This window comes from Kogia breviceps, chromosome 8 (assembly GCF_026419965.1).
Source record: "Kogia breviceps isolate mKogBre1 chromosome 8, mKogBre1 haplotype 1, whole genome shotgun sequence".
NCBI classification, from domain to species: Eukaryota; Metazoa; Chordata; class Mammalia; order Artiodactyla; family Physeteridae; genus Kogia; species Kogia breviceps.
This window is the reverse complement of record NC_081317.1, coordinates 104,939,971-104,960,779: the sequence shown is the minus strand read 5'-3', so window position 1 is coordinate 104,960,779 and position 20,809 is coordinate 104,939,971. Positions and strand designations below refer to the sequence as shown.

General features: G+C 34.9%; 1 protein-coding gene across 2 annotated transcripts in view; it reads right to left on the bottom strand.

Annotated features, from left to right (window-relative positions):
• Window positions 1–11,403: 11,403 nt before the first annotated feature.
• ADAM28 (ADAM metallopeptidase domain 28) overlaps window positions 11,404–20,809 on the bottom strand; it is a 61,230-nt gene continuing 51,824 nt past the window's right edge. Inside the window, exons 19-24 of one of the 2 annotated variants that reach the window (XM_059071071.2) lie at window positions 16,528–16,636; window positions 15,499–15,577; window positions 14,642–14,698; window positions 14,108–14,170; window positions 13,179–13,241; window positions 11,404–12,637 (exon numbers count right to left, since the gene is read on the bottom strand). In XM_059071071.2, coding sequence (XP_058927054.1) covers window positions 12,617–12,637; window positions 13,179–13,241; window positions 14,108–14,170; window positions 14,642–14,698; window positions 15,499–15,577; window positions 16,528–16,636 — 392 coding nt within the window. In that variant the 3' untranslated portion in view covers window positions 11,404–12,616. Of the gene's footprint in view, window positions 12,638–13,178; window positions 13,242–14,107; window positions 14,171–14,641; window positions 14,699–15,498; window positions 15,578–16,527; window positions 16,637–20,809 lie in introns of those variants that run through there. The other variant, XR_010841752.1, reaches the window with a different exon arrangement.

Here is a 20,809-nt window from a genome sequence, read left to right as displayed (position 1 = left end):
TCACAGGAGGGAGTGAGAGCATGTCCTTCTACTCCGCTATCTTGGTTCCTCTTTTCTTTTGAGTTTTTATGCAAACAACTTTTGGCAGTAGCCTTTTAAAAGCCTACTAGTGTTGGAGGGCCTCCTGCAGGGGGTGGGGGTGGCCCCGTCCCACCGTGAGGACAAGGACACACCAGCAGCAGAAGCCCCAGGAAGCACTCCCTGGCATGAGCCCCTCCAGAGTCTGCATGCATTTGCTTTTTATTCTCTTGTTTTTCCTTTCTTGCCTTCTTTTGGGTATTCAAATTTTTTTTAGCATCACACTTTAATCCCTGTATTTGGATTTTTGGCTACATCTCTTTGTAATACTTTTTAAGATTTTTTTTCTTGTTGTTTGATGCAGACCTTTATATAATTACATTAGTCCTAGCTTGTTAATTATATTGTCCACATCACCTATATAGTCTTCCTAATTTTTTGTCTGTTTGAACTATTCATAATCAAAAAGAAGATGTTGAGATCTCTTACAATGAAGGCAAGTTTATCACTTTCCCTTTGTGGTTCTAGAAATTTATTAGGTGTTCAGATGCATAAAATACTACATTTTACTTTGTACCTTTTAAAATTATACAATAACTCTCTTTTTTCCCTACCCTCTCCATCCCTAATAATGCTTTTTTGCCATAAAGTATATATTCTCTGATAATTAGATACCCCAGGTTTCTTTTTATTTATATTTGCCTGATATTTCTATTCCTATTTTTCACCTTACATGAAATTATATTTTAGATGTGTCACTTGTAAACTATTCATATCTGCATTTTATTTTTATTCAGTTCATCAATCTTTGTCTCTTAACTTGGAAGTTTAGTTTAATTATATTTATTGTTACTATTGGTATTTTTTGTCCTTGTTTTCATCGTTTCAAATTCTTTCTTACTTTTTATATAATTGATAACTATTTCTCCCCCCCACAAATAAGATGAGAATTCACCTGGCTTTCATATTCCTTGCTCTTTCCCAACTCTTACATTTTACTGATATCATCTAGACTTACACTGTCCAAAAAGTAGTCACTAGCCACATGTGGCTGTTAAGATGAATATTAATTAAAATTAAATACAATTTAAACATTCAGTCCCTAAGTCATAGAAGCCATATCTCAAACATTCAATAGCTATGTGACTAGTGGCCACCATCTACAGGGTGAAGATGTAGAATACTTCCATCATAACAAAGTTTTCTTGAATAGAATTGATCCAGACTGTCAAATCAGGGAAATTATGGATATACTTTGGGGGAGGAGGCTATAACTATTTTGTTTTAGGATACATACATTTTATCAAGATGTTTAATCATCTCTGCTTCATATATTTCTTGCGGTGTACTCTGGATTTTTTTGTCTTATTTATTAATTTATCCAAAAAGCTTTTCAAGTGGGTCTTTGTGTAGTCAATTCCTGTAACCCCTGATGCTTGAGAATATTGTTGAATCAAACCCTTATAATTAAATAGAGTTTGGTTGGGTATAAAATCCTAGTTCTAAGTTTTTTCCTTCAATATTTTAAAATTGCTATTGTATTTCCTTCATGAATCTATTACAGCTGTTGAAAAATGTGAGGTCAATGAAAATCTTTTTTTTTTTATGTGATATGCTATTTCTCTTGGAATCAGTGGATTTTTTTTTTTTGTTTTGATATTCCTAAATTTGTCATAAATTTGCTAAGGGCAAGATTTTTTTTTTAATGTTTTGTTTCCCTTCCCCCTTTGACTACCCATGGCTTTTCTCATATGGTGCTCTTTTCTCTTTCTTAAGTCTGGAAAATTCATCTCCATTATTCAAGTATTTACTTAGCTCCCCTTTTATGAAATATAATTTTTCTGGGATTTCTATTTGGACTTTAGCATTTTTACTTCTACCCTCCATAAATTTTGGCTCTCCTTTTTTAAAAAAGAATTCTTTGTAATTTTTTGGTTCTTTCTGGAAAAAACTCTTTATTTGGTCTCTGCAGTTCACTGATTTGTTCCTCAATTCTATCCATTCTATTATTTATTATATCTATTTTATTCTGTATATTTCAACTATTAAATTTTCTTATGTCTCATATTTTCCCTTGGTTCCTTTCTTTATTTTTTCTTGTTCTAGTTTCATATTTGAACTACCTTCCTTTACTCCTATTAGTATGTTTATTATTATTTTTGTCTCCTCTCTTCTAATATTTCTGCCTAGGTTGGAATCTGCAATCCAACATATTGCTTGTCTTTGGAAATGTTTGTTTCCCTAATGTGTTATTTTTGGGTCAGCTACCTCATTTTTACACAACACTATTGCTTATTCTACTAAGAAATGCATATAGAGAAGGACAGCTTCAGATATTGTCATCTAGAAAAGCTAGGAAGTAGGAAGTTGATGCATCTCCCACAGGGTGGAAAACCTCAAATACAAGGAAACAAGTCAGTTACTCCCCACCCACAGACAGCTCTCAGACCTTTACCGTTTGCCCCTAGAGAAATGGCATTAGTAAGAAAAACTCCTTAGATGTTACTTCCTTTGTCAGTTTAGAGTGGGTGAGGTGAGAAAGCAACTGTTAAGGATTAGTTAGTCTCATTTCCTCTGGAATCATACTGCTCAGGGTTTCTCTATTGCCCTGATTTTATCCCTGAGTCCACCAGGACTGATACCAGTTGGAGCAGATATAATACACAACACTGTGTATTCAAGGCAAAGCTGGCAAACAGCCAGAGAAGCTCAATACCTTCTGCTCTCTTTTACCCTCTCACAGATTTCCAAGCTGCCTCCTGTTCCAAGCCAAAGCCGCACTCAGAAATCGAAAAACAAATCCACCCCTACTCCCACATTATCTAGGGAAGTCTTCCAGCTTCCTTAAGTTCTCCTGGGCCTAAAGAAATAGCCAGATGTGCCACATCAGCTTATTTCCTTGAAATGACTGGATGATTTTGAAATGTAAATAAGATATGCATGTTTTCTTTCCTCACTAAATTTACCTAGAATTAGATCATTCAGCTGAATGGGTCCTTTAAAATCCCTTTTTAATTACAAAACCTATTTGTATCAGCCTAGCTTCCTTTTTCCCTCTTTACTTCTCCATTTTGTGTTTTAAGAAGAAAGCAGTAGTCTAAACCAAACAGCTCATATATCTTTAGTTGTGAGACCCACCTATTGCTAATGGAGGTATTATTTGAGGTCATCTGAGTCACTGCATGGAAGATTTACCATCTCAAGAGATATTAGAAGGACTCAAATATAAGTTTTATTATGACATTATCTTCAGTTGCAACGAAATAAAAGGTTCCTGGATCAGTTCAAAAGGCTATGCTTGGCAAATAAGCATATGGAAACACTCAACATCATATATCATGAGGAATTGCAAATTAAGACAACAATAAGATACCACTACACACCTACTAGAAAGGCCAAAATCCAGAGCACTGACAGTGTCAAATGCTGGGGAGGATGTGGAGCAACAGGAGCATTCATTCTTTGCTGGTGGGCAAGCAAAATGTTTCAGCCACTTTGGAAGACAATTTGGAGTAACCATACAATCCAGCAATCTCTTTCCTTGGTATTTAGCCAAATGGATGAAACTTCTGTTCACACAAATACCTGAATATGGATAATTATAGAAGCTTTTTCATAATTGCCAGAAATTGGAAGCAACTAAGATATCCTTTAGCAAGTGAATGGATAAATAGACTAGTACATCCAGAAATGCTATTTTATTCAGCACTGAAAAGAAATGAACTATCAAGAATGAAAAGACATGGAAGAAACTTAAATGCATATTGCCACATGACAGAAGCCAATCTGAAAAAAGTTACATACTTTAGGATTCCAACTCTGTGACATTCTGGAAAAGGGACAACTTTGGAGACAATAAAAGGATCAGTGGTTGTCAGGGGCTTGGGGGTGGGTGGGGGAGGAATGAATGTGCAGATTAAAGAAAATACTTTGTATGGTACTATAATGGTGGATATATGGTAACACTAAAAGTGGACCCTAATGTAAACTATGTGCTTTGAATGATAACGATGTGTCATTGTAGTTTCGTCGACTATGACAAATGTACCATCTGGTGGGGGATGTTGATGGTGGGGAGGCTGTGTGCATGTGAGGGGGGCAGGGGTTACGTGGGAACTCTCTGTACCTTCCACTCAATTTTACTGTGAACCTAAAACTGCTCTAGAAAATAAAAGCTTTCTCTTTTCTCTTCAATCATGGGAATGAACCTCAAAAATCTAGTGAACCGTGAATGTGTGCAGCAACTAATCAGATTATCCCAATTGCTTTGGGTTCTACTACAGTTGCATATATTTTGTTGTTTACACTTGATATCCTTATACAACTTTCTTATTCAGCAACCACCAAGAGAGAAAATGATAGCTTCAAATATAAATATTGCTCGTTTTTTATTCTTTACAAGTTAAATTTTCAATATTGTCTGTAGCCTTTGTTTCTAATACTTAACTTTGGCTTCCTTTTACTTCAGTTAAAGCCCCAAAGTTTTTTATCAGTTGGAATGAAATATCAATACCAATAAAATATCCTATGTTTATAATTTAATTACAATGTATTGGATAAGAGGTTGTGACTGCTGAAAAACATATATTTTAAAATATTTTTGTAATCAGATAACTTTTCCTGTTCCTGATGCTAATTTCCATGAACAAACAAGATCAGTTAGGATATTGGAATGGGATATAGGTAGCAAATGATGGCTGAGATATTCCCATTAAATCTTTGGTTCTTAGTGAAGAGTACACATCAGGATCACCTCTAGAATTTATTAAAAATCTGATGTCTTGATTCCTTCCTCCTATGTTTGGATTCTATTGGTATAAAGTGAGGCCCTTATTATTTTAAAATAATATAGATGATTTCAATGCTCACCTTTGGTCAAGACTCATTATTGTAGGAGAGAGAATATTGTAATACTCTCTCTAAATATTTTAGTGACCAAAAAATATCAATCCAATGAGGCTAGAAATGACTTTATAGAAAAACAATAGATTCAGGTTTCCAAATAATCAATTGAGATAGAAACATTTATAACTAATGATTGTAAAATGATATAAAATGTAACCAGTGTCACTTGGTGTAAAGCCATCCAGTTTTCAAATATTAAATTTTCTCAGTGGCAAATTTAAATATGCTATGAATGCACATTTTAAAAAATTTGAGTACTCTTTAATTTTTTTAAAAATTTTTATTGAAATATAGTTGATTTACAATGTTGTGGTAGTTTCAGGTGTACAACAAAGTAATGCAGATTCATATGTGTATACATATATATATATATTCTTTTCCATTATAGTTTATTGCAAGATATTGAATATAGTTCCCTGTGCTACACAGTAGGACCTTGTTGGTTATCTATTTTATATGTAACAATATGTGTGTATATATATATATATATATACACATATATATATAAATATATATGTGTATATATATATATATATAATATGATATGTATATTTTAATCCCAAACTCTTAATTTATCCCTCTCCCTGCTTTTCCACTTTGGACAACCCTTTGTTTTCTAGGTCTGTGAGTCTGTTTCTATTTTGTAAATAAATTCAATTGTATCATTTTTTTAGATTCCACATATAAGTGATATCATATGATATTTGTCTTTGTCTGACTTACTTCACCTAATATGATAATCTCTAGGTCCATCCATATTGCTGCAAGTACTCTTAAAACAGGTTAAAATATCTATTTCATTTGTTCAGCGATGATATGAGATATTAGCATGAGAAAGATCAATTATCTGGTTTCTCAATTCATGGTTTACAGCTTAGTTAGAAATAATTACTCCATTACTGTGACAAGTAATGGATTAAAGTCACTGGTGAAAAGGTTGGGTCAATGAGCTGAATTGAGCCGACACATTCCTCCCTTTTGGGGTTCCTTTCCTACTGGGTGTGAGTATAGCGTGGGTTAGGGCAAGTAGTTGAGAATCTGTATCTGTGAAATACCTGGGGGATACCAGTGTGAGAGCCCAGGAAAAAGGCAAAATCAGGTTCTCAAGTTTGATCCAATAACAATACCACCATGAAAACTCTCAGAAACAGGAAGAGCTGTGCTCCTTCTGATTTTTATGTATTTGTTTGGTTGGCTTTGCTCTGTTTATGTAGTTTTATAATCCTTGTTGATAGTATGATTGTTTTTATTTTATGGGTGCTATCCATCTCCTATCAATCCTGTTTACTTCTCTTGTTTGTTTACATTTTTGTCATCAGATAGTTTGGAGTAAAACTTACAGCTCATACTTTTCAAACTTGTAGGGCTGTATGTTTTATATTTCACTGGTCTCATCTTACCCATGGCTTTATGGTTTCTGGAGCTTTCTCGCTTTCCTGTTTTCTAATTCTCTTTACTGTTTCTTTTCCTTTTGTTATACTTTTTGAAACCTCCACAATTTGTGTGTGCACAATGTGTGTGTATGTTTAATGAAGGGTGGTGTATGTAAATATTAAAGAGACTCCTTAAAAAATAAATAAATAAAATGCTTTATTTCAGGCTAACCTTGATAAACCTGATGAAACATGACTTCATACATGCTACTGTTGAATCTCATTATCTCCCTAGAATGCCCCTTTCTTCTTGTTTCCTTTATAGGCCTGAGAAACCTGCTATTTTAAGGTTTAAATGGCACCTCCCTGAGAAATTTCTCATGCCCTCCTTTGATAAATATTTCCCCCAAGCTCCCTTGTGCTGTTATTTTAGCAATAAATTTATTTCTATATTTATTTATGTCAGTCTTTAGAACGAGGCTGTGTGTCCCAGGACAGCAGGGAAAGAGTTAATCTTTCTATCCCAAAGGTCAACATAGTAAATTAACATTTTTGTAAATGTTTGCATTAAAGAACAAAAGAAAACAACTGGGTAAGTGTAAGTTGCATAATGCTAAATCCAGAGTCTTGACCAAAGACTTTTGTTAAGGACTTTTTGAGTACTTACCATTTTCCAGTCTCTGTGCTATCAATAAAAGCAAGAATGGGGAGAAAAATTAAAAGTTATTTTCAGAAGGAGTGGCAGCCAAGGGACATAAAATTTGACACCAACATCAGATCAATTTTCACTGGTAACACTGTAGAAAGGAAATTATAGCTGGAGATAAAGGGAAATTTCTCTACTTAGTACTATAACGTTAAATGTGCCTTTCTGTTCAAAATAGTTTTGCTGCAGACAGTATGGTTGTGTAGAAGGAACTAAAAACTTGGAGTCAGAGTAGTTGGGTTTGAGACCCTATTTCAACACATCCTAGCTGAGTAATCTAGAGAGAAATAACCTACTCTCATTTGTATCTCTGTTTTCTCATCTGTAAAATGAGGACAAAGTTGTAAGGATTAAGCAAAGACATACATGCACACACAGGCTTGTATAAATCATATTGTACTCTACAGTTGTAAACTTTTATCATTACCCTATGATATTCTAACTTTTAAAAAAATCACCAAATTTACAATCAGTCGTGATTTCATTTTTTCTAATAGTTTTGTGGATTCAGTGCTTGTTGATTTCCCTCAAATATCAATTCCAGGTCAGTTTTACATGGCAGCCCCAAATCTAGGACAGTGTTTGATTTGACCCAGAAGTTCTGGCTGAGATTCAGACTTAATGGAAGAGGAGGAATAAGGGTATGGAGACAAATTCTAAAAGCACTTCATAGACGCAATAAAACACTAAGAAAAATAGAGGCTCACCAATGAAATATCTACACATAATAAGTAACTTTGCCCTACTTCCTGCTCAAAGGTGCGTGAAACAGTAGCCTGTACAGAGAAGGGCTCCACCTTTGACAAATCCAAGAATGGAAGCTTCTTATGGGTAGATCCTTGACAGATGGACATTATCTACCCTTCTAGACTATGGACATCTCTCTTCGTTTCTCTTTTTCTTTTTGTGTTTTTCATACTACCTTTTCACATTTCTTAGAAAATCCTCTTTAGATATTGGCAATTCATGAATTGTTAATTGCATTTCATAGGAAAAAGAGTTCAAATTATTTACTAAGTCTAAAAGTCTAGTTAATGGAAGAGCCGGGAGAAATGTCTCTGCTTTTATCCCTGTGTATTGTATATTTCCCCCACATAACATATTTTTTTAAAACTTTTCCTATTCTTTTCTGAACATTTCCATTAAATTTGCTCTTGACTTTCTCCACGTCCCCATCTGACACTTCAACTTTTCACTGGGTCTGCTTGGCCTGCTATTGGCAAGTAGGACTAAAGGAGCCTGCCTAGAACTGGCTGCTGTAGACTCCATTCTAATTATAGTTATAACATGTCTCCAAATACACACAAACCTCAGTGGACTACTTCACAGCAGTTGGAGTTTAGAAAGCCAAACAGGTGACACACATTGACTTAGAAGGGAAAATGTTATATACTGAGTCATTATGTACTTGGCCTCTGAATCAGGGGCTTTCTCTATGAAAAATGCAACAATTTTTGCAGTCAGAGGCTGCAATCACCTTCATCAGAAGTTACTGGGACATCAGGAGGAAACCATTATCTATAGTCAGATTGTTATCACCCTGTTTTTCACTTAGACAAACTTACCAGCTTCCTTTAGGTCCCCATCAGGGTTGTACACTAAGGATTTTAACACTTAGCTCATGCAGATGCTTGGTAAGGCTAGGAAAGCAACCTAAGACATGGTTCTTGCTAAGAAGAGGCTAGCAAGACCCTTGCTTTAAAACAAGGTTCTAAAATACTAAGAATAAAGTGAGTAAAATGATCAACTCAAAAGTATGTTCACCAAGAGGCAACGTGTAAAAAGAATTAGTGGGTTAGGGGCTTCCCCGGTGGCGCAGTGGTTGAGAGTCCGCCTGCCGATGCAGGGGACGCAGGTTCGTGCCCCGGTCCGGGAAGATCCCACGTGCCGCAGAGCGGCTGGGCCCATGAGCCGTGGCCGCTGAGCCTGCGCGTCCGGAGCCTGTGCTCCACCATGGGAGAGGCCACAACAGTGAGAGGCCCACGTACCACAAAAAAAAAAAAAAAAAAAAGAATTAGTGGGTTAGGAAATGAGGAAGTCTGAAAAGTCTGAAAACAGTGATAATGTGCATGAGGTGGAACCCCAGAAATTGCCTCCAGCTGTTTTAAGGAGAAAATAAATATATTAAAATATTAGGCTCTTAAGCCTTTTAAAGGAATGACATTCTGATATATTCTAAAACATGGGTGAACCTTGAAAACATTGTGCTAAGTGAAATAAACCAGTTACATGAAAGAAAAAAAAATACTGTATAATCCCACTTATTAGGGTACCTAGAATCGGCAAATTCATATGGACACAAGGTGAAGAAAGGTTATCAGGCCTGGGGGAAGTAGTAATGGGAAGTATTTAATGGGTACAGAATTTCTGTTTGGGATGATGAACAAGTTCTGAAAATGGATAGTGGTGATGGGTACACAGCACTGTGAATGTACTTATGCCACTGAACTGTAAACTTAAAATTGATTAAAATGGTAAAATTTTTATATGTATTTTCAAAAAAACAACCAGGTTTAAAAAAATGGGCAAAGGAGCCTAACAGACATTTTTCCAAAGACAGACAACAGGGATATAAAAAAGTGCTCAACCTCATTGATCATCAGGGAAATGCAAATCAAAACCACAGTGAAATATCACCTCACACTTGTTAGGATGGCTAGTATCAAAAAGGCCAGAGATCAGAAGAGTTGGTGAGGGTGTGGAGAAAAGGGAAACTTTGCACTGTTCGTGGGAGTGTTAATTGGTACAGCTGCTATGGAAAACAGTATGAAGATTCCTCCAAAAAATTTAAAATGGAACTATCATATGATTCAACAATTCCACCTCTGGGTATTTATATTAAAAAATTAAAATAAGGGTCTCAGAGAGTTATCTGCAATCCCATGTTCATTGCAGTACTCTTCATAATACCCCATATGTGGAAACAATGTAACATCAATGAATGAATGGGTTTTTTAAATGTGGTATATATGGTAAAAGGAATATTATTTGGCCTTAAAAAAGGAAGGAAATCCTGTCATATGCAACAACATGGGTGAACCTGTAGGACATTATGCTAAATGAAATAAGTGAATTACAGAAGGACAAATATTGCATGATTCCATTTATATGAGATGTCTGAAATAGGCAAACTCTTGGAAGCAAAGAACAGAATTGTGGTTGCCAGAGGCTGGGAGGGGAAAATGGGGAGTTGCCAATCGATGGGTATAAAATTTCAATTATGCAAGATGAATAAGAATTGGAGAGCTGCTGTCCAGTATTGTACTTACAGGTAACAATACTTTTTTTTTTTTTTTTTTTTGCAGTACGCGGGCCTCTCACTGTTGTGTGGCCTCTCCCGTTGGCAGAGCACAGGCTCCGGAGGCGCAGGCCCAGCGGCCATGGCTCACGGGCCCAGCCGCTCCAGGGCATGCGGGATCTTCCCGGACAGGGGCACGAACCCGCGCCCCCTGCATCGGCAGGCGGACTCCCAACCACCGCGCCACCAGGGAAGCCCTACAGGTAACAATACTTTGATGTACATTTATGTATGTTAAGAGGACAGATGTCATGTCAAATGTTCTTACCACAATACATTTTTAAAAATTTATTTTATAAAAAAGAGTATGGACTTCAACACCAGGTGTGAGAGAGAAAAGAGTTAAATTTTAACAAGGAGATACTTTCATAGTAAACTGCATACCATAATTTTCTTCTGCTTAGGGATTTAGTTTCCATAACAATATTACTTATTTAGCAGATGAAGAATAGTAATATTGTATTCGTGTTGAGCAGAATAGCAGACTGTCCAGGGCTAATTGCTAAGCAATGTCTGAAGTTGTCATTGGCAAGGGAAGGTCTTTTTCTGGAAGCAATATATAGTGGTGATGATGAAGTGGAAAGCATGTGCCCTAATAATAGGAGCAGCTACTTTATTAGTCAGGATGGCTTCCATCACAAATAAGAGCAAATTTAACTTGAAATGGCTTAAAAAATAAGAAAATTTTATTGGTCATGCAACAGAAGTCCCAAGAAAGTACACGGTGACACAGGCAGTTATTAATCTACCAGTCCATGACATCATTAAAAGACCAGGTTTTATTCTTTTCATTTTTCTGCTCTATCTTATTCAGTATATCAGCCATGCCCTCATAATCACAATATGGCTGCAACAATACCCGATAGGATATCCAAATAGCCAGAGGGACAAGGATATCTTTCCTAGAAATTCCCCAGCATATCTCCTGTCTTGTCCCATTGGCAAAAAAGGGGGGGATGGGGGTAGGATGGGTTAATACACTTACCTCCAAATCAATCAACCACTGGTAAAGGAAATGAGATTATTATGATTGACTTAGAGTGATAATAAATGTATCCAGGAAATGGAGTTAGGATTATCTTTTTTGTTTAATTTTTTATTTTATATTGGAGTATCGTTGATTTACAATGTTGTGTTAGTTTCAGGTGTACAGCAAAGTGCTTTAGCTATACATATTCATTTATCTATTCTTTTTCAGATTCTTTTCCCATATAGGTTATTACAGAGATTATCTTTTTCATGCATGCATGAAAATGGAAATGCATATGAAAAACTGAACAAAATTTGGCTTCTGAAAAGCAAGAAAGGAGTTTTTGGTAGGTAACCTACAATGTTTGTTCCATCACCAGTCAACTAAACTCATGGTTGCTGTGGGCAATGTGATTCCAATGTTGACAAACCATTTGATTACTTTTAAAATGCTGGAGATCTGGATGTTTACGGAAGATCTCCCAAGTTTTAAATATTGGCAATACATTCAAAACATTAAAAAATACTTTTTGGCCAAAATCATTGAGGCTAAATAAAATAAATCTGCAGTCCAGACACATCCTGCTGTCCAGCAGTTTACAACTTCTAGTTTATGTTATTAATTTATTTAACTAAAACTTTTTCTACTTAGAAAGTAATGTTCACTTTAAACTTACCAGTAACTGAATTATACAAATTTCTATGAAAAAACAATTTAATTAATAAAGTCTTAATCAATTGTAGTGAACTTCCAATGACACAGCTAATAAGAATTCCAGAAGATAATGTAGGGTAGGAAAAAGACATGATATAAACCAGAGAATGTTTGTATAATTTTCTTTGTAACTGAGGGTTCTAATTTGACAGTTTCAGGGTTAACAATTAAGCTATTGCTAGTCATCGAATGAGGAGTATACAATTTTCTCCCATCCTTCCCAGTTTCCTGTAATTTCTTGTTTTTTCTTTTCATTAGAGGGTGAATTAATTCCTACTGAATGAGAAAATCAAGGTGCTCAAAACCCTTTAACAAATATTAGTCAACCTCACAGTAAAAAATGGGGGGTGGGTGGTCAAGGTTAAGAAATTCCCCTAATTAGAGATTTCAGCTTTATAGCTCTTTCTTTAGAGCCATCCTCTTTCCCATGAGTATAGAGAACAGAACATTTTAATTCATACAAAGATTATCAAGAGTATGTCTCTCTTGAAAGTTTTATGTCTTCAAAGTATAATCAAGAAATAGTAACCTCCTTGAGTGTCAAGAGCAATGTTAGTACATTTCTCTTCCATCCAGATTGTCCAGTCTTCTAAGTTGATCATTTACCCACCAATCCTTGCTTAACTGTTACTTCAGACTTTTGGATTGGAGCCCTAAAAAAAAAGACAGAACTCTGAACTTTTCCTAAAAATTTAGATATTACATAACTTTGAACTATTAAGAAATTAAAATGATTTATCTGTAGTCACTCTTCCTATTCTGTAGCTCATTTGATACTTCACAGTGAAGGAGTGGAAACATAAGAGGGTAGAGAAAGGAGAGAAAAACATCACACTGGGATTCAACGATCCACCTGGCCACTTATCAAATGCAGAGGGTGGGGCATCAGGAGAAGAATTATGCCATGCTGAGTAATTTTTCTGTGGAGAATTTTCTCCATCTCACTATCCCTGGGTAATTTTTCTGAGAAAACAAAGAATATTGGGGTCATCATCACTTTCTAGCAAAAACCCTTACATCTTCTTTCTCTTGGTTTTTGTCCAAGCTCAGAAGGAAGACATGTACTAGAACCCAAAATATACTCATATAGACACTGTCTTTAGTGAACATCTTCTAGAAAGATATGGTTAGAACTTCTGTCCTCGATTCTAGGAGGTTTACAAGATTAGAATAGTTTGGTTATAGATCTCTTACCTTAAGTGTAGACATTGGCTTATCCTTGAAAACAGTAGAGGAAAGTCCTTTTGTGTCTTTATGCTATATTAGGGACAAAAATAATGGTAGGGCATTAGAAATGCTGTGCAATTCCCATCTTTGCTATACTTATTTCCTTATTTAAATCCTTCCTTACCTCCTTGTCACTTATTTTAAATTCTACCGAACTCTCAGGGTCCAGTACAAATTCCAACCACTTAGTCAACGGACCTTCCTCTTACTTTCCCATTCCTACCGCATTCATTTTCCCCTCACCATACTTCTCTCAGAAGTATTGCTTGCTTTGGCACATGTAATATATGAGGAGTTAAGTGCTCCATATGCATATGACTTGTTTTCCCACCAAAAATGTAAAACTTATTGAAAAAAATGACCTTAAGTTTTAATTCCTCTCATTTACTCACTACAAAGTACCAAGTATGAGGGGGCCAGGATCCACTTGAGCGAATGACTCTACCTGTTACTTCATGAGTGCTTGGCTTTTATTCTGGGTTTGCCTTCATGTGCTCCATTTTTCATACCCTTCCTCCTCTAGAAAACTGTGAATAATATAGACCTTATTCTATCTAGAATAAACAAGTACAGTCTAATTTATAATACAATTTTGTATCCTCCAAAATGAGCGTCTAGAAACTAACCTGTGAAGGAGAAAGTTCAGCTTCTACAGCAGAACCATTTATCGTTTCTTAAGAATTATGTAACAGTAGAACTATTTTTAACAGTAAAAAATTAATAGCCATTCTAATTTGTAGATGGTGAGTAGGCCTTCTTTCTCAGATACTCCTATGGGCTATGATATCTCAGGTTAGTTTAGTGTATCCTGAAAGGGAACCCAGAGATCTGAAGACACCCTTCACATTGGGCACAAGAGACATTTAAAACAGCGCCAGTGACCATCTGATACTTACAAGGAAAGAGAATGAAACAGATGTAGGAATCGGTGGTGGAGAAAAATCTGGCTTCGTAATTAGCTAGTAAGAAGGTAAAAAAAATAAAATTAAAAAACGGAGCCTCAAAAACAGGTGTGCTTAATGGAAAGGCTTAAATCACTTTCAGAAATGGAGAACTAGGAATCTTCTAAACCTGTACATTTAATTGCTTTCACTTAGGTGCGCACGTGCAGTTCAGAAATAAGCTCAATGCCAACAGACATATGATGAAGATGGCATTCTATGAAGCAGATCGGTTCTCTTCTTTAATGAATTAGCTTTTCAGACCTGGTAACTCAGGTTGAAGGGTTAAATTTAGTAGTATAATGGAAAGGCAAGCTCGTATTTTGTCTTTTCAAAAAGTTTTACAGAAGACTACATATTTTCTATGAATATTCACACAGATCTGAACATTCTCCTGAAGAAATAATTGGGCATTGCGGGTTATGTCTTTCACTAGTATTCCCTTGAGGTTAGATTGGAAGGGATTTTTAAGAGAAGTTACCAACTCACAACAGAAGCTGGAGGTGCATCCTCCTCTGCTGGAAGGTCAGGTGTTTCAAGCTTCATCTAAAAAGAAAAAAATAACATTTTAAAATGGGTTTATATGAAATCATGTGTGTGAAAATTTTGAAAATTGTAAAGTACTATAGATTTAAAGAATGTTTCATTCAATAAAAATATTTTAAAAAATGAAATGATCGGTCTCCTAATTTCAGCTTCCAAATAAGCACCCCTTTCTGATCATGTGAGCAGAACTAAGATGAAACTAAGAGATTGGGTGGAAAATCACAGTGGCCCAGCTGCTACATTCTGCTGTGTACAGAGCTATCAGAGATGGGTAAGTTTCCATCAAAAACATTATTACCAATGTCACTGTCATTAGGCAACTGCCACTTAAATTTTTAAACTTGCAGGACACAACTAGGGCATTAAGGATTATACATATTATAGGTGTTGTCATATAAGTATACATATTATTGTCATTATTGGGATATTGCAAAAGGAATAAGGAATCAACCTAGAATCACAGAGAGAGAAAGAGAGAGAGAGAGAAAGAGAGAGAGAGAGAAAGAGAGAGAGAGAGAGCTGGCATCTGCCCTCCCCTTTCTCCTTATTCTCTTTGCATTTTGTGAACCCCAGCAAAGCAGCCTCTGAATTGTATAGAGACTCTTTTGCATTGAACAAAAGGCAAAGGTGAACTTTCTGAATGTGTAGTTACAATGCCCACAGTCCTTGCTACATACTAACTAGTGAGATGGATTTGTAAAACACTGCTGAGTAGAAATGACAGCTAGCTGGTCAGGACAAGAGAGTGAGAGAATCACAAACTGGGACCCAGGGCAAACACAGTTCAGACTATGGTTCACCTCTTGGGGTTGAACAGCCTTCGCCGTCTGTGGTTTCCTCTTCTGCTTGTGTGGCCCGGTGTCAGTGGTAGACAGTGGCCTGTATGTGAAAGCATATCATATAAACTGACTTAGAAATTCCTTCCCTGTGAGAGGGAGATTCAAGAGAAGTCTGCTAGTTTCCTTTGCCCATTGTTTCAAACTTGGTAATTGACTGGGTTTTCATCTGCTCCCTAGGACCTCCTGCAGGTTTCCGTGTCTTGTAATTAATAATCATTACCACTAATTTTCTTTTCCTTTCTCTACCAATCCCTGAAACCTAATAATGATGGTGCTGAATCCAACTTTTATCTAAATTATGCCATTTAATTAAATGGCATAATTTGTTTTATTCATTCAATATTTATTGTTTTATTCATTCAATATTTATTAAAAGCCCATTCTGAGTGAATAAATCAATTTTTTAAAAATGCTAGAAAGAGACTGTAGTGTCAAGATTATCTTTGAAAGACTGACTGATGTACGTGCAAACCTAGACTCCATTACTTACTTTGTAAGACTTTGAACATGTTAATTTATCTCCCTGAACTTCTGTTTCCACATCAGTAAAAAAGTGAAGTGCCTGACCTTGCAGGATTGTTGTGAGGATCAATCTATAACACCTTTTCATCTATAAAATGGAAATAATAGTAACTATTATTTCCTTATGAAGATTAAATGACATAATATATGTAAAAGGGCTAAGCAGAATGCTTGTCATAAAGCTATGATCAATACATTTTAGATACTGTATTTGGATAATGAGCATAAAAATCATTAATAATGAGAGTTATTATTAATTATAAATGGTGATTAACAGAAGAAGAAAAGGAGAACTTACTGTGAAGGATTTCCCAATAAAAAGAATAACCAGCCTCTGGTCCAAGAAAAATGTATCTGTACTTATTTCTGAGTATTTGAAGTAAACTAAAATTAAATTGGATAAGTTGGGTCCTTACATTTAAAGTGAGTTAGAGGCCAAAAACGTCCCCAAGGCAAGATAATGCCTACCTCTGGACTTCCTTCTGCTTTCCTCTGGTGCTTTGATATCGGGTTACTATAGCAACCACCACAAATATGACGGCCACAGGGAACAGCACCCCAACCACAATGGAGAAATCTGCAACCAAGAGAACGAGGGCCTCGTGAGAATATGGGAAATTCACAAATATACATCACACTGGTCCTTATTTCTTTATTTATCACAAACTCCACCTACCTTTTCCCCAAAGGACATGCAGTCCCTGGAAAATCTCTCATAGCCAGTAAAATGAAAATATACTTTGATAATGATTATTATAATATTATTTAGATAGAAGAAATTAAGAGGATGTCTAGGGAAACATTTTACATGAGATACGTAAAGCATCATACTACTGGGAATTCTTAGAAGGGATTATGTTTGTAATAAATTGAAAACAAAGGGCTGGGAGATCAGAAAGAATATGAATTAAGGAGGATGCAGAAGAGGAGGGAAACATTGTTAAAATTCAGCCTTGGAATAAAACAAGTGAAAAGAATCTGAAGACTTGAAATCATATTCCTCTTAGTAGCGAGTAAGAAGCTGAGACGTGAAAAAGAGAATTGATGGATAACTGATAAGTGATAGATAGATAGGACATAAGTGAGTGTCCTGCTGATGCTTGCTCTATAGTGGAATTATTATGGACAAAAAAATTATGTTACCTTGTGAATTGGGGAATGGATCTAACAAAGTTTTTTGGTTTATAGGGTGTTTTTTACCTACTAATCTAATTAATGAATGCAACTTCAATCTTTTGCTATCTCGTATTCATTTCTCTTATAATAATCTGAAAGCACAAAGACCAGGAGGTACAAGTTTGAAGAGCAATGCAAACAGCTCTACTGCTCTCTTATTACAGAAATGGTAGAGATCAGTAAATGAATAATAAGAATGATTTTTGCATAAATGCAAGAAAAGTTCACAAGTGTGAGCACACATACGCGCAGAGAGATAGAGACCTCAGAAGCAGAATTCTAGGTAAGATAATAACAGTTCAAATACCTAATACTCTCTACCCTCCATAAAAATTCCTACCCCAAAAGTCAAAGGAAATAAAGTTCTGAGGCATCTGTGTTAGAAACAGTATAGATGTGTGCAGAATTTTTAAAGTGTACTTGCACTAACAACAGAATCGTAGCTATTTTCAAAAGAGTGACACGGTCCAGAGGAAATAAAGAGGAACTTGGCAATACTTCACAGACATCCACAGTTTGAAAGGATGTGGTCTAGAGGTAAAGCTGGAGCATCAGGCAGATGGAGAGTATTGTAACAATTATAACAGGAAGCAGGTTTACAGTTGAAGATGTCAGTTAATTGAACAAAAAATACAGCCCTCTCTGTTTCTGGAAATGGTGGTCTAGAAAATCTGGACTAGCTCTCTCACGAAAAACAACTAATGAATTTTTTAAAAAAATTTCCTAAAAGCATGGAAGTGCTGAAGAAATAGGGGAAAATTATTTTGGAGTGAGAGAAAATTACTTCGGAGTGAGAAAGCAGGAACTCAGAAACACAGGAAGGAAAACGATCATAAAAGGAAGCTCAGAAATGCAGAAAGGAATGAAAAGTAAATAAACCAAGAGTGAACCTTAATGTAAACTGTGGACTTTGGATGATAATCACATGTCAATGCAGGTTCATTAATTGAAACAAACATTCCACTCTGGTTGGGGGATGTTAGCAGTGGGAGACTGCACATGTGGGGCAGGGATATAGGGGAAATCTCTGTACTTTCTGCTCAGTTTTGCTGTGAACCTAAGACCATTCTAAAAAGTAAAGTCTCTATTAAAAATAATAAAATGGAAATTTTTACACTGGCCACTAAAAGAATATAAAATAAATGTATAATCTCCATATTAGTAAAAATGAAGTGATTAAAATCCTCAGTGAGTCTATAAGAAAACAAGAAAGGAGAGAAAAAGGAACAGGAACCAGGCAGGACAAATAAAAAGCATATAATAAGATTGTACATTACACCCAAATATATCAGTAATTACATTTAATTTGAATGGACTAAGTTTTTAAAAAACAATTGAGACTAAAATTTTAAAATATATTTGTAGTTTTAAAAATGAGAGACAGATATAAAACATGAGGATTCAGAAAGGATGAAAGTAAAAGTATGAAGAAAAAGTTATACCAAAGCAAAAGAGACCAAGAGAAATATGGTACAGCTATATTTTTCTCCAGGAACTGTGGACTTTAAAAGGCAAGAAGACTAGAGATACACAAAAGCATTTCATAATAACAAAAGTGTTAATTCACTGGGAAGACATACAATTCTAAACTTTATTGTAGATAACAGCATGTTCTCAAAATATTTAGGTATTGATAGAACCAGAAGTAATAGCCAAATTCACAGTTATAGTGGGGGATTTTAATACTCTTGACCCAGTAATTGGTACAACAAACAAACAAGATATCAGTAAGGGTTAATATATTACACACAATTAACAAACATGGCATTAAAAACATATGGAAAACACTGCACATAAGTGCAGAACACATTTTTGTGTTCATAGAACACTTACAATATGGGCATATGCTGGGTCATAAAGCAAGTGTCAACAAATTCAGCATATTCTCAACACAGTAGGTTTTCTGATCTCTATGGAATTATGCTAAATATTAACAAAAGCTAGAAAATCTCCATATGCATGTATGTTAAGAAATATATGTCTAAACAGTTCAAGGGCCAAAGAAGAAAGCAAAGAGAAAATAGAAAATAATTTGAAACAAATGATAATGAAAATACCAATTACTATATGGTCTGCAAACTGAAAATTAATGAGCCAAAGATTCCTTTCAAGATTTTTCTTTTAAAGATGAAATAAGCTTAAGGAAATGGAATTGTATAAAGTAGAAATTGAAATAGCAAAAAAAAGTTAAAAATAATCATAAAGAATAGTAAGTTTTAAAATTTTGTTAGGATAATATAAAAAAAGAGAAAAAACAATGCTACAGGTACTATTGATATTGAAAAGATAAGTGAGTATTATGAGCAATCTTAAACCCAAACATTAATTTAGGTGAAGTAGGAAAATGTCTAGGAAAAATATAACATACTAAAACTTGCATAAGAAGAAATTAAATACCTGAAGGGTTTTATAGCTACTAAAGACACTGAATCTTTAACTAAAATATTGTCCAGAATTCTAAGCCTACATGGCTTACTGACAAGTTCTACCAGATATTTAAGGAAAGAGTTTTCCATTGTTATACAAACTCTTCCAGAGAATTTAAATGAATGAAAATGCTCCATTTCATTTAATATGTCTAGCATAACCATGATACTCAAATTTAGCAAGTACAAGCATCACTCATGAACATAAAATAATAGCAAACATCATCCATCAGTATCCATAAGAGCTATCTCCATGTTGGGTTTATCCAAACTGTACAAACTTAAATAAATGTTCAAATATCAATCAAATTATTTTGCAATACCAACAGAGTAAAAAGGTAAAAATCTTAACCAATAAATAAAAAGTATTTGATAAAATTCTTAGCAAACTAGAAATAGAAGTGAATTTTCTTGATCAAAAGAAGAGGATCCAATATGTACAGAATACCTTCAGATAACAGGGCAAAATACTGAAGTCTTTCCTAAGATTGGGAAAGAAACAAAGAGGCTTGCTATCTCTATTTCTATTCAGCATTGCACAAGAGTACTACTCAGTGAAGGAAAACAAGTATGAGAAGTTAAAATTGTGAAGATTAGAGAAGAAACAAAACTCATTTTTCTGAAACAGAATGATTGAATATGTTGAAAATCTAATGGAATCTACAAATAAATTACTAAAATTATTAAGAGAGGTTAGCAGAGGTGCTTGATATAAAAATAAATATACAAAAATTAGTTGACCTACATTCTAGTAATAGTTGAAAAATATTTTTTCAAAAAATACCATTTAAAAATACAATAAAAATTAATTTCTTATAAAACAAATCAAACAAAATATATGTAAAATTCATGTGGTGAAAACCATTAACTATTATTGGGCAAAATTAAAGAAGACTAAGTAAATGGATAGATATTTCATGTCAATAGGTTTGGAATTCAATATTTTATATATGCCCATTTTCCACAAGTAAATCTATAGATGTAGTTTACACCAAATTAAAATCCCAACAGGAATTGTGTGTGTAACTTGAGAATCTGATTATAAAATATATGTGAAAATACAAAAGCTAATAGCCAAGACATTCTTGAAGAACAATGTTAAAGGACCTCCTATAAGATAACAAAATTATTTTAAAGATACAATAATA